The sequence below is a fragment of the Natator depressus genome, chromosome 4 (genome assembly GCF_965152275.1).
Source record: "Natator depressus isolate rNatDep1 chromosome 4, rNatDep2.hap1, whole genome shotgun sequence".
Lineage (NCBI taxonomy): Eukaryota > Metazoa > Chordata > Testudines > Cheloniidae > Natator > Natator depressus.
The window spans coordinates 38,798,333-38,812,598 of record NC_134237.1 but is presented as its reverse complement, the minus strand read 5'-3'; the positions used below and the strand labels follow the sequence as shown (position 1 = coordinate 38,812,598).

General features: G+C 40.1%; 1 protein-coding gene across 1 annotated transcript in view; it reads right to left on the bottom strand.

Annotated features, from left to right (window-relative positions):
• SYNPO2 (synaptopodin 2) overlaps window positions 1-13,679 on the bottom strand; it is a 121,471-nt gene extending 107,792 nt beyond the window's left edge. Inside the window, exon 1 of the mRNA XM_074950794.1 lies at window positions 13,420-13,679. Coding sequence (XP_074806895.1) covers window positions 13,420-13,524 — 105 coding nt within the window. The 5' untranslated portion in view covers window positions 13,525-13,679. The remainder of the gene's footprint in view (window positions 1-13,419) is intronic.
• Window positions 13,680-14,266: the final 587 nt, after the last annotated feature.

Sequence of the window (14,266 nt, the reverse complement as noted above, 5' to 3'; positions counted from 1 at the left end):
TCAATGGAAATTCCTTGGACATATCCAAAGACAGAATTTGGCCTTTAGTGACTAATGCTTTTTAGTGGATCTACATGTATTTACCCGGTGACACGCTTCTTGTATCTTGGCTTCTTTTTTTCCCCCCATCTCTTCTCACCCTCTGCCCTTCCGACTGGGTGCAGAGCAACCTGAAGTGAGGCTATAAAGCTACTTCATATCAAATAGCAGAGGGGGCTAATTGTGTAGCAAAGTATTCCCCTCTCTTACCCAGGCAGCAGCATTGCACAAAAGCATTTCAGAAGCTAATAGGACCAGAAATCTCAGAGAAGTCTGTTCATGTGAGATTTCCACCACATTTTGTAGCTTCAAGAACTTTGCTATACTTATCGAAACCCATCCTAATTTTTAGACTCCGTGCTGCATCCAGTGGGGTTGCTGAACTCCCATTGAAGACTGGGGAGGCTACTGTTACCTTGCAGGATCAGCCTCATTTTGGAGGTTCACTTTACACTTGTTAGAAACCTATTAGCAGAAGCTTTAACATTCTTTAGCAAGTGAATGAGCAGCAGCAAGCTACATGGGGCAGTGTCAATAGGTGACCTGTTCTGAGCAAGTTGCAGGAATGTAGCCATGACTCTGACGTAGGGAAAGGATGTACACCAGAGATGGTTCCTCCTGGTTTGAAAAATGTACAATATTGTAGCAGTTTCCTTTCCAGCTTTGGTTGGCGCACACAAGTGCATGAAAATGAAGTGAAGGGGGGAAGCTACATTGATCATTTTCAACCCTCAAATGCTTCAGTTCAAGGTTTGGGAGAAATTTCAGGTTGGTTCCTATCTTATGTAAATTGGTTTACTCACCCTTGGTCTGGAATGCCTGGAAAGAAAGTATTTGTCACTTGGACCTGTAACTTCTTCCCCACCCTTTTCAATTTCAACTAAGATTTTCCCAAAATGTGGCTCAACTGCTGTTCCTTCATTTTCATTGCATGGCCCAGAAGTATGATGAACCATGTTTGCTCTTAATTGTTCTTCAAAGCTGATTAAGGAGGAATCCAAAGGGCCCAAGTCTGATGTGAACAGTTCGCTGTGGCTCTAATTTTAATTTCAATCAATAACACCAAGTGTGAGTCTGTTAATTCTGATCTATGCAACTTTTTCCAGGACAGCTATGCTAATCATCAGTTGAAGAAAACAACTGAGTGACACACAAGAGTTGTACCATTATGCCACCATTATTTCAGTGAATGCATTTGAATGCTTCATTTAGTCATGTAATGACATTTAAAAAAAAAAAAAAAAAAAGACAGGCCACAAGGATGATCTTCCCAGACCTAATTATTAACTCCTTTGCCTTGTTCTCTCCAGTGTAGTATAAAAACACCCAGGATCCTCTCATATTAGTTGAATTTAGATTCACTAGGTTGCTTTTCACAGTTGCTGTACAGTTTACTAGAGGAAACCCCTAACTGTGACAGTTTGAAACTCCCCCCGCTAAATAATGTAAGTTTGTAAATCACATCATTGTCTGAGTCACAAATGATCCCATGAACTCAGAAAGCTTCTGGTAAAGTTAGTCTGATGACCCTGAAAAATAGAAGACTGATAACTTTGTCACAATCTAGGGCCTGATGCTATCTTCACTGAAGTCAATGGAAAGATTTAAGATGTTCCAAGCAGAAACAGGCCCAAACTGTAAAATTCAGATGATTTAAAAAAAAAAAATTGGGGGGCATTAATTCCAGGATTTTTGTTTCTATTCTGATCTGGGTCTAGTTTAGAAACGGTAGTGACAGGCACTATCTAAAACAGGGGTGGGCAAACTTTTTGGCCCAAGGGCCACATCGGGGTTATCGAACTGTATGGAAGGCCGGGTAGGGAAGGCTGTGCCTCCCCAAAAAGCCTGGCCCCTGCCCCCATCCGCCCCCTGACTGCCCCCCTCAGAACCCCCGACCAATCTAACCCCACCTGCTCCCTGTCCCCTGATCGCCCCCTCCCGGGACTTCCTGTGACCCCACCCCCTATTCAACCCCCCCTGCTCCCTCTCCCCTGACTGCCCCAATCGCTATCCATACCCCCACCCCCTGACAGGACCCCAGGGACCCCACCCCTATCCAACCGCCCCTGCTCCCCGTCCTCTGACCGCTCCCCCCCCCGAACCTCTGCCCCATCCAACTGCCCCCTGCTCCCTGCCCCCTTACCATGCCGCTCAAAGCAGCAGGAGCTTGCAGCCACACCGCCTGGTCAGAGCCAGCCACGCCGCCGTGCTGCCCGGCAGGAGTGACGGGCCAGAGCACTGGCGGCGCAGTGAGCTGAGACTGCGGGGGAGAGGGGACAGCAGGGGAGGGACCGGGGGTTCAAGGGCTGGGCAGGATGGTCGTGTGGGCCAGATGTGGCCCGCGGGCTGTAGTTTGCCCACCTCTGATCTAAAACCTAAATAGACTGAGTTACTTGCCCAACTTTCAGAGGTATATCTAGGCAGATTTTGGGGTTGGGTCCATCTCTAGTTCAGACTGTAGATTTGGTTCAGATCAGCACCAAAAGTCTTTCTTTCAAACCTGGCTGGAGATTTCACAGTGGCAGCCTTCCCCCACCCCTGCAGTTTATTACAGCTATCCCCCACTGTGAAGCACTCTTGGAACCCTTAATGTACAAAGTTTCCCACTGATGGCAGAATTCCTAGGAAGGTTAATTTAGGCAAGAAGAAGTATTTTAAGTGTATCCTACTTCATAATTAATTATTTTAGGGCATCCACAATCTGCTAGGTACTTTACAGATATATAGACACACATGGTGGCTGCCCTGAAGAGATTACAGTCTAAATTCAGACATGATATAAGGAGTGGAAGTAACAGATAGCAAGATTTGGAATTGGAGGGGAGGGGGGCAGACAGTTGTAATGTTTTTGATACTATATACTTCTTGTTCTGATTTACATGTATAGATATCCTGTAGGCAGTAAGTAGTTCTGTAAGAAATGATTGCATCAGAAAGACTAAAGCAGTATCAAACTTTGCTGCATGACATGCAACAGCTTCCACTAAGAAAAAGCACCATAACTAACACGTATTTCTCAACAATGTAACTACCTCCACATTCAGTTAAGCAGAACTTGTAAGACTGTATGAAATAGCAACATCTGGCAATTCTCAATCATGTGACTGCATGATGATCAGATGTTTACTCAGCTCAGGCATATATACATGGTGGTGGTGGGATTTTTGGATTATTATAATTGTGATCACTTAAATTACCAGAAGCACCCCATATAATCTCTGACAGGTAGCACACATCTGGGAGCTAAAGTCAGCCCAGATCACGTTATCTAATTAGTTTGTCCACTAAAATAATACATAAAGTAAACGTTGCTTACGGTACCATATGTTTAATAATCAATTACATGAAAACCTGTTGTGCACGTTCTGTAACTCAACCCTATACTTCAAGTTGAAGAACAGTTCCTTTGTCCTGGTCAATAACCTATATAGACCTGAATCACTGAGAATGTGAATGAAACCATGCTGGTTGTCTAGGCACCAGGCCGCCCTGCAAGCCTAGCATTTTGCACATTTTGTTTTTTATTTTAGTATTGCAATGAATAATATCAAACAAGTACCTCCCTGCACAAAACGTACCTTCCAACACATTAAGTAGTTTTATGTGTTCCCAGCTTCCTTAAAATAGACAACCTTATATAGTAATAGTTCCTTCTAATTGGAAGAATCATGTGTATAAGTCTTCCGCAGCTATTCTGGAATATTATTTTGATGACTGTTCAGGGAAATGGCTATGCAATGTTAACTTATTTAGCAAAAACTTTTTGCTATTCCCTCACAATGTAGGAAATTATTCCTCCCTCTTAGATAGTTACAAAAAAGGATATTGAAATTAACTCAATTAAATTTGTCAACAGGTGTTTGACATGAACTCTACAAAATATAACTTGTAGAACAACCTACTGAATGGTACGCAGCAGTTATATTAGCTGTTCCCTGCTAGCTTCTGCACTTCTATGGCAAGCGATAGTTTGTTCTAGGCAGAAAGTTTTCAGAACCTTTTAGAGATTCCAAAAGAATTCTGTTTCTTATTGGTGGCAATCAGTCAAATAGCAAGTAAGAATAATAGTTGATAGAGTAAGGGGAGGGAAGTGTGGGCAAAAAATATAGTTCATTAGGCAGCTTTCAGCAGAAGCGGGGCAGGGAGCGGGGAATGGTGTGCTTAGAATCCAGTTAAATAAAAGGGTTCTATTCACTACCTCAGGGTGGAAAAAGCAAAACACCAAATTAGCAGAAAAGTGCAGCAAACAAAAATATCCAAACAAGATAAACAGTTATGGTCACTTCTGGCAAGAGGCATCAAAACCCCAGCAGATTTTTGCTGATCCCAGACAAGGCAGAAATACCTACCTGTCTTTTCCTCCCTCGCCAAATGGAAAAAGCAGGTCACTTGTGTGTAAAGGGCCCCACTCTGCAAAACTCAGCAAAAGCTGACCAGGCTAGCTCCCTACTGGGATCTGGATTCAGCAGTCCATCCATATTCAGCAAAACATTTAAGCATGTGCTTAAGTCCACCTACATTCAGCAAATGCAACTTAATCACATGCTCATAGTTAAGCACATGCTTATATTCTCTGCTGAATTGGGAACAATTTTCAAAGTTATTTGGGTACCTAAGATGCAGATAGGAGCCTACTGGGATTTTCAAACCTAACTTGTCACCCTTGGTGGCAGAGAGAAGCCAAGGATTTGAATGGGCATGGAGGACTAACTAGATGTGGTTCCTTGACGTGATAGTTGAAGAACATTTGTGGGGTATCATGAGGGAGTTTGTACAGCTCCAGTATGTGCCCCCTTTATTGTATGAGAGTTTGTCTATGAGGGAAAGCTTCACCAAGTATATTTGTCTGTGTACTTAAGCCACTGTAATTATGTAGGTATAACTCCCCGTGTAGATACTCTTATTCCAGAATGAGTGGCTTTTGGGGGGGCTTTCTTTTATTCAGCTTCCAAAGCAACATAAGCTTAACCAGAAAAAGGCACCTTATACCAGTATAACAATAACCACACAGGTAGTCATACAAGTGTTACTATAGTGACTTAAATTCTCACCTTACCCAATGCACATCTAACTTTGCTGTGTAGACAACACATCAGTAAGCCGAAGTCCTCTAGTTTCTAGTGCTGTCATATAGCACACTTCATGAGCACCATTTTTTTTAAAAAAGTACAGATTGAAATGTTTTCAACTCGAGACTGTATAGCTTATCCTCTGTATAGACTTCCAAGAAATGCATGGAAATGAAACATACATTCAATAGTAAACACGTTTTTAGCATTATATCATTGTCATTACAGTGCCTAAAAGGTATGCTAGGTGCTCTTCAGGACAAAAAAAGGAGATGTGATCTCTATTCAGAAGAGCTTACAATTTAATGTTAAACATGATGCAAGCAGTGAGGGTGCAAAATAGTTTACTCCACCTCTGTCCCCCAAATAGTTCATTCTGTCATTTCATTTAAAGCTTTACAGGATTCACACACTTTTGCAACAAGCATCTATTCTAACTGTTCAGGGCAGTAACCAATCTCTACAGCAGTCAGGAAAGATTTCCCACATGCTTATGACACTTAACACATACAGAGCTTTCAGTGTGGCCATTATACTCCGATATACTCTCAAAGAGCCAACGGGATGACTTAAGCAAGCCTTGCCCCCAAGAAGATCAAGCCAATATCCTTATCTGGTTCAAACTGGCATAATTCCATGGAAGCTGAAGAACTGGCTTCCTGTGTATGATACCCCTGTCCTGATCAGGAAGAATGGGAGAAGGACCCAGCAAAGGCAATAGGTAGTGGATCTAGAACTGAAATGTATAGCTGTGGAGACAATCAGAGAAATAGGGGTTGGAGATTGTGTATTAATCAGGAGGAAAGGATCCTCTCATGTGCCCCAGTCAGAACTGCAATAGATGGCATATTACCCAGGGGGCTCAAGTTTGAAGCTCAAAGTTCCAGTCAACATGAGAGAGCTCAGAGCTAGATTTTTTGTAATTTAATTTAATTTTTTTTCAGAAAAGCTCAACTCCCATGTAGGTGTTTAGGCACCCAAATGAAGTGGCCAAATTTCAGATGTGCTCAGCATACCTCCATCTCCCATTGTTCTCAACGGAAGTTGGGTACTCAGCTCTTTTAAAGATTTTGGCCCTCATACTCAACATTATACTACACTGGAGTGTGAGCAGCAAATAAAACGCTATGGCATAGCCGGTGTAGGTACAACCTATGCTGATGAGAGGGGTTCTCCCATGAGTGGCAGTCATCCACCTCCCCAAGAGGATGTCTACACCGGGGGTTAGGTTAGCATAGAAACATCTCTTAGGGATGTGGATTTTTCACACACCTAAGAGATGTAGCTATGATGATATAATTTCCCAGTGTAGACTAGCACTGGTGTGTGCTCAAGTCTTGCTGCTTTGTCCATCCTCAACTTGGAGCCTGATCCTGCAGCCCTTCCATTATCGTCCAGTGTGACTGGTGCACTCACAAGGGCTGCAGGGTCTGATGAGAAAAGTGAACTACCTGAAGAAAGTGGGAATAAAACCATGTTATATAAGGAATGATGACTCGTTCCTTATATAACATGGTTTTATTGGTCCCAATTTTTAAGCCCCTCAACCTGCCCTCCAATTTTGTGCTGTCATTTTTGTTCCTGCCAGCGATAGTTGTAGAAATAAATTCTGGGTTCAATCAGGTAGCTCACTCTCTAAATGCACTCATTGTTGCCCACAATTAATTGCAGGGACAAAATTGTTCCTCCAAAACTAGAAGCAATTTCTTAAAATAAAAGCCATTTTATAGTGTGATAGGCTCTGAGCATTAATCCCCTGAATAATGGGCCCCTTCAATAGTTTCTGGTTGAGAAGATACGTGTAAAGCAACCCACGTTCCACACTGAATGCGAGAGCCCCCTTCCATGATACGCACAAGTACTGGAGTTATCCGTTCTAATGACCTGACACAATCCTAAAGGATATTATAAACATCATCTTCTGTTGTGCTGTTTTGCTGCAAATTTAGCTAAGAAACCTTACTATTAAGTTAATGGCAGGAAATACAAAACAATAAAATATAATGTCATACAATACACTTTAAATGTTTCCAGCAAAGGGTTCAAACGATGAAGCAAAGCACTAACAAAGGAGCTAATGTAATTTTAGTATTTAGATACAGACTTTACTTTCTTAAGTTATTTATATTGAACCAATATGTACTCTCTCCAACTGAAAACTCTCTTGGCATAAAGTTTTGAAGTTTATCTATTAGAAACAAACACAAATGAATATTTGCCATATATCCAGACCATATTGTATTTGCATAAATGCTTTTGGAAAGCATGCCAAAAACAGTTTGGTATGGAGGCTGCATATCCAAAACAGGGTATACAGTCGTGTCAGTTCTGCTGTGCAGTACTACACTAGTGCCTTAGTACTAAACTCTTCCATTGGCACTACTGCTGGAGTACGAAGCTTTCCTTCCTTCCCTCTGCAATGAAATTATTTAAAAACTCACAACCCTACACTTTGGAAGCCTCCTCTGGTAAAGGTATATTAGAAAGGATTTCTTTTTCATTATTTAGTCAGTGCCAGAAAGACAAACATAGTATTTCAGCCTCAGAGTTCAAAACTAGGCACTTTCCACTTGATTTTGGCAAACTAAATTTATTGTTTCAATTTTCAAAATGATTTTTAATCAGATCTCTGTAATGGCCTCCTGCTGCCCCACTGAAGTGAATGGAAGTTTGCCATTGACATAAATAGGAGCTGGATCAAGTCCTATGTGCACAGGCAAAATTTTATTGGTTATTAAATTGGGTCAGTATCAGTTAAAGGACTTAATAAAACCTTCTTCAGAAAAGAAACACAGCCCCTCAAAACAACTCCTCAGGCAAAAGACTGTGTGTAAATATGCCTTACTTGCCAGTCCACCCTAATGAGACTTTCCACTGCTGGGGGCTTCATTTTATGGACAGAAATCTTTAGCCTTTAGCGCTGTCAGCCTCATACCCTTCACGAGCACTAAAATCAATAATGCTTTAAAAAATAAAATCGGGAGGATTCCCCCCTAAACTTTCAAGGTATATATTTTTGATTACTCAGCTAATGCATGTGCATATATTTTCCTATAAGGCTCAAAGAGCCAACAATGTTAAAAAAAGTAAGGGCCAGATCCTCAACTGGTGACAGAATAGCTCGATTGAAGTCAGTAGGTCACCAGCTGAGGATCTGGTCCTAAATGTTTATTTCTGGCTTCCTGAGCCAGCAGGAGCTGGAGAAGCTGCACAGATTTTGCTCTTATTGGTGCCTGGTGCAGTACGAGTATTGTGCAGAACTGATGTGCTCTGGAGGGAAACTCAGCCAGGCCTCTACAGCCAGCGAATAGTAGCTCTGAAGTGATGCAGCACACAGGATGAGGAGGTGTGGAACAGAGAGGGAAATAAGATAATCCATGGAGCACTCTCAAAGACAAGACAACAACAACACAAAAAGTCCCACACAACCCCCCTGAAATCAATTAATTTTTCTGTGTTCAGCAGATGGCTTTATCATTCTAAGAGCAGATGGAAAAGTAGAGGTTTTCCCCCCAAGAAGTTTAAATATTTTCTCTGAATTATTTTTGCTAGGAATAATCAAACAGAAAACCTCATTCTGTAGGTATGACTCCAAACTTAGCATTAATACTTATGGCTAATAATTCTGTAAATATTTAACAGAGTTTTACTTAATTAAAAAAAAAAGAGTTTGAGCATTCTATGGATGTGGTAAACTAGAGCTATTCTTTTCAGTGACAAAATATTTATATACATATTATTGCTCCAAGAGAATGAGGTGGCTTTACTGAGTCTCATCTATTAGAATGCATGTTTTCTTTAAAAAAAAAAGTACTTAGCTATTCAGAGTAATAGAGAGTACACAATGGTTGAGACCAGTGTATAATACATGTACTAAGGCCCTGATTCACATATGCATCCCCGTATCAGGGGAATGGTTCTGAAATAACAATGAAACTGTCTAAAAAGCCAGGCTGCATGAAATTAAGATGGCATTTTTTATCTTTATGTTCATGTGCCTTCTGTGTCCACCTTGACATAAGTGAAGGACCTGGATTTTTTTTAAGTTTTTAATTTTATAAAATATAAAAACTAAATTAAAGAAAAAATAATATCCAGAAAATCACTTCAAAGAAAAACATGACTTTCCCACCTAGTTATGTGAGTTTTCATAGTAAACACTTAACATCCATTATATATATAATGGGCTAGATTAATTCCTCCTATAGCTCTGTTGAAATCAGGTGAGTTAATGGAGTTATACCATGGATTAATTTGATCCATTACATGTAACAAATATGTAAGCAAATGAGTTCACATGTAGCTATGTCAAAGTCTTGTTAACTTAAGATAGGAGACTTATTTACAGAGTAGAATTATTCAAGCATCATAAGTTCCAATACTCAAACCGCATGACGCTTCAAAGGATATTCAAGCCTTTCTCCCCCTAAAAGAAAAAAGATTTACCACTAAAGGTAAAGAAGAACAGTCTCTAATTCCCTGTGAGGTTGTGGGAAAATTAACACTATTGAGAAGTGTGCCTCACTGCTTATTGATTTCTGATCAGCTCTGAGAATACACTGGTAAAAAAAGATTATGCCAATAAAAAGATTCCTCTCTGAAGGTGTCACACTACCATGTTTTATCTCTGTGGGCACAAACTTTGGGTCTGATCCTTCTCTCATTGATATCAGTGGCAGAACAACCTATAACTCAATTGGTAGAAGGACTGGGCCTTTTTTGAAAAAACAATATTAGAGACTTTACATGCTTTTTTAGTACAACTGAATTTGTTGAAGGCTTCAGAACAGTCTTTATAAAATGGAATAAAATCCACTGCAAATTTCCCTTCCTTTGTTTTAAACCATACCAAGCTACAAGTGCAACTAAAATCCTATTGCACTGAAATGTCAGAAGCTGTGTATTTGGGGGTGGGGATGGGGGGAAAGAGGAACCATTTTGCAATTCTTTATCCAGTGACCTTGCACCCAAGAAATTTGCTTTCACACAAAATGCATTTTTTTTCTTTCCTCAAAACATGAAACAAAGTGAAAACCTTTACTTTTTAGGTTTTCATGTTCTGTTGTAACTATTATTCACAGACCTACCTGAAGCCATGAGATATTTGGCTAGTTTAGAGTTCAAATCAAACAAAACCAACTAGGTTCTCTCCAAACATTTTTAGTGCTCAAAAACGTTTTGCCATAACTCTCAACAAAATGTTTTGCTGTCTCTGGATAATTTTTTTTAGACTGTTTTACCTCAGATTTAGTAATGAACCATATGGCAGTTGGTTACATAATTATGTTAGACTCAAGAACTTCTGCAACAAAACTCTCTGGTTTCAATATGGGTTTAATTTCACCATATTTTGTTCAAAAGGAACCTGAAACCGAAAGTGAAATGCAAAGGGTTTGAAACAACCTGAAACAATACTGAGAAAAGTTCACGCTCGGGTACAATTCATTAGTGTTTTATAAGCCATATAGGGGTTGAGTCCTAGCCATGTTAGAGATTGACTCTCTCCCTGTATTGTGACCCCAAAATTAAAAGCAGCTGAAGGGCCTGGTATCTGAAGACTGACAGCAGGATATGTTCAGCAAGGGGACTTTTAGGACTTGTCTAGACAGCAAAAATAAGTCATGTTAGAAAATGAGTTATAAAAAAATTAATGTAGCTGAAGAAAAGCTCTGTGTAAGCTCAAAACTTGTCTCTCTCTCACCAAAAGAAGTTGATCCAATAAAAGATACTATCTCATCCACCTTGTCTCTTTCCATTTTAACTAAGAGTTTTAAATACTATTTTGGGCAAGTCATGTTGAGTTAGTTGGTCATGGTCAACCATAGGGGGCAGACTAGAGTTATCCTCAAACAGCTGTTGTTTTTTAAACACAACATGGCTGGCCTAGACTAGGTGCACATTAATTGAAGTGTGTTAGCTAATACATTCCCAAACATAACTTGTTTTCTCAGTCTAGACAAACCCTTACTCTGAAATTCACTTCTCTTGCTGGTCTGACAGAGCTCATGCTTGTTGATATGCAGGGCACCAAGTAAACCCTAATCTGCCTGGGCACTCAGAATCTGTCAGTGCAGCCCATCAAGTAGACAGGGCTGGCTGACCGGAGATCTGCCAATTCAGAACATCTCTCGGGGAGTCACACAGCAGGCCCCTGTTGAGCCCTGGCTAGATTTTACCAGTACTCTCCCTAGTTGGTCATGATAGGAAAAGGCATGTTGTGGGAAAGGTATTGACAAGTTGGGGTACCAAAAAAGTTCTTGGTCTTGTGAAGGAGCAGCGTTGGGCCAGTCAAAAGTGACAGCTTTCAGTCCCTAGTGATCGGCGCCATATCATAACCAGTAGCTGAGGAATTAAAACTCTGGTACCCATAACCAACTTCATGAGACATTAGTCTACAAAGAGTCACTGACAAATATGTATAATATAATTTTATTTTTATAAAGCTTGTTCTAAAGTTTTTGCATTACTTGGCCATTTGATTGGTTTTAATTACAAGTAAAACACATACTTTCCTTAATGATCCTTTCTAAAAACGATTGGTTCCTGCTTTCAGAGATTAGTCACAACTGTAACCACTTGGCTAGTTCTCCCAACCTCAGGGTTCAAATAGTTTAGTGGTTCTGGTGAGTTAGTTTTAGGACACATCCAAACTATCCCTGGTTCTGGGTTTGGGGTTTTGTTTTTTGTAAAACCCCTGACTTTACCCATCTTTGTCTGTAACAGAGATGGGTCATACCTGAACCTTGTGTCAAAACTACCATGGTTTTGCTTTGCTTTGACAAAACAAAAGCTACCCCAGTTCTATCCATCTCCTTTGACTTTTGCATTCCTTGATGTTTCCACTAGGTGGCAGGATTCCACCATCACCTACTATTGATGAAGTTACTTGCAAAGAAACATTTGTGTGCAAACACGTTTTGATTCTTTTAAACAAAAAACACTGTTAGAGTATTGCAAAATATTAAAAAATAAACATTAAGAGACAATAATACTTACAAATGATAAGTGAAAAATATGTTCAATAAACTGCAGCTTGATTATTGAATAAGGTTAATTTTATGGCTGAAAATAATTCAGAGAAAACGGAATGAAAGATGTTATTTTCCTAGCAAAAGAATGGACACAAGCCCCTGGTTTTAAACAAGTAAAATCCTTTTCTCCCATATCTAATATTTCTGCTATATTGGAAAAAGTAACTAACCCAATTAGTTTAATGCAACTCTAATTAGTACGTATATTGCCAGCTAAAAGAAGTACAAGATTAAAGAACTAGCTTAATAATGCCCCAAAATCAAATTCCTAAAAATGTAGCAACCTACCTAGTACTGAGTACTATGTGATAATGAATATACCCCTTTTTTTTCTTGTTTCCTTTTTTATTTTATTGGTATAAAATACATCTTAATCTCTGGACTTCAGGTTAATCTGCCAGGATTTATTATATTCACTAGTCCAAAATCTGCTCTCACAGTATTGAATTTGTGCCGATACCATAGCTGTGGACAGAACGGCCCCTTGTCTAAAATGACAGGATGCGGCAACCCAGCTATCATTCTACAATTCCTAATCACCATAAAAAAACACAGTCTGTAATAAAATGAATATTTGTTTTAAACCAAACTAATTTTTTAAAAAAAATATTCTAAAATTTTATGGTTTGAGACCATTTTCTTTCAAGTTGTTTTAGACTTCTTGTTGTGTACTTTCACTTCATATATAAATATAAACTGTGATACGCTCAACAATTTTCAGGGTATAATCCATGAAATACATACCAGGGCATGTTTGGCAACGATTAAAGCTGTTTCCAGAGAGTGTACTTTTCATTAATATGAAGTGATAACTCCCTGGGTAATGCTTTCCAGGAGTCCCAAAATAGTAGGAACACTTTCTCGTGCTAAATCATTTATTTATTCCATGCCAAGACTAGAGAAAGTGTCACAAATCAATAGTCAAAACTGGGATTGCTAACTGGGGACCCCATCCTGTATAGTGCTGAGTGACTTCCACCACACCCAATGAATTCAGTGGGCACTGAAGGCACTCATCACCTCATAAGCTTGTGCCCTTCCCATTCAAGAAAACAGCTGTGGTACTTATAGGTAATCAAAAGAATTGCCTATCATTTAAAAAATCACAATCTGCACCTGTGGAAGCAGCTCCCCAAATACATTTCCAACAAACATAGCAAGCCCCACAATAAAACTTGCCTCAAGGTTTCTGACTGGAAGCTATATAGATCACAACAAGCTTCTTTCTTTCTTTCCCTCCTTGTCATAACACACTGATAACATCTCTCTCATTGTCCTACCTTAGCGATTTGCAAAGGCTGCTTTTGCTCCTTGCCACCTTGCAATCTAAAGCCCCAAGGTGCCCCTCCACTCATGGAAATGCAGATATAATCCCCTGTGCCCATTTTCCTGGTGCGGTTAGGCAGAATTCATCTGCAGAGGAAGATGAAAAGTTCTCTAGCTTTTGTAGATGTTCACTGAACTTGAGGCTTGCCTGCCAGGCAGAGCTGGAGAAGCAGAGCACCACTCTGTTGCTGCTGCTGCTGCGTACTGCTCTCTATAATGTAGTAATTCACAAGAATGCAACAGCTCTCACAGATCAAGGGCCCAGCCCACTGTTTCGTCAGACTCTCCTACGCTCAGCCCACCTTCAGAGTAAAGTAAAATAATGCTGAGAAACCACACACAAAAGAGACTGAGCCATGAGGCTAAAAAAGCTATATTTAACCACAAGAGCCTCTGCCTGTGACAGCTACATCAAAACACCAGAGCAAGTAGTGTAAATTTCCCAGTGATGATTTAAGACCACGTTTATATTTTGTACATGGAACCAGGCTTGTTAAACTTTAATCTCTGTATTTCTTGATCTCACACCCCAAAAAAAGAAGGGAATAGAGGCTATCAAGGGAAACTCCATTAAGATCAGCTGAATAAATTATATTCTTAGATTCCTACTACTACCCACTATGCACTGGCTGCAGCTTTGGGGGGGGGGGTAGGTAAAAGAGGCAGTTGTGACTTCCTCATTCTGGAGCTGGTTCTATGCTGGCCCAGTCCTTATGCAGCCTTTAGGTTCTTCTAAATTGTGCCAGCCAGTTATGGTCCCAAGCAGTGTTCCCTCTAATTTTTCCCACCCATATTGGTGCA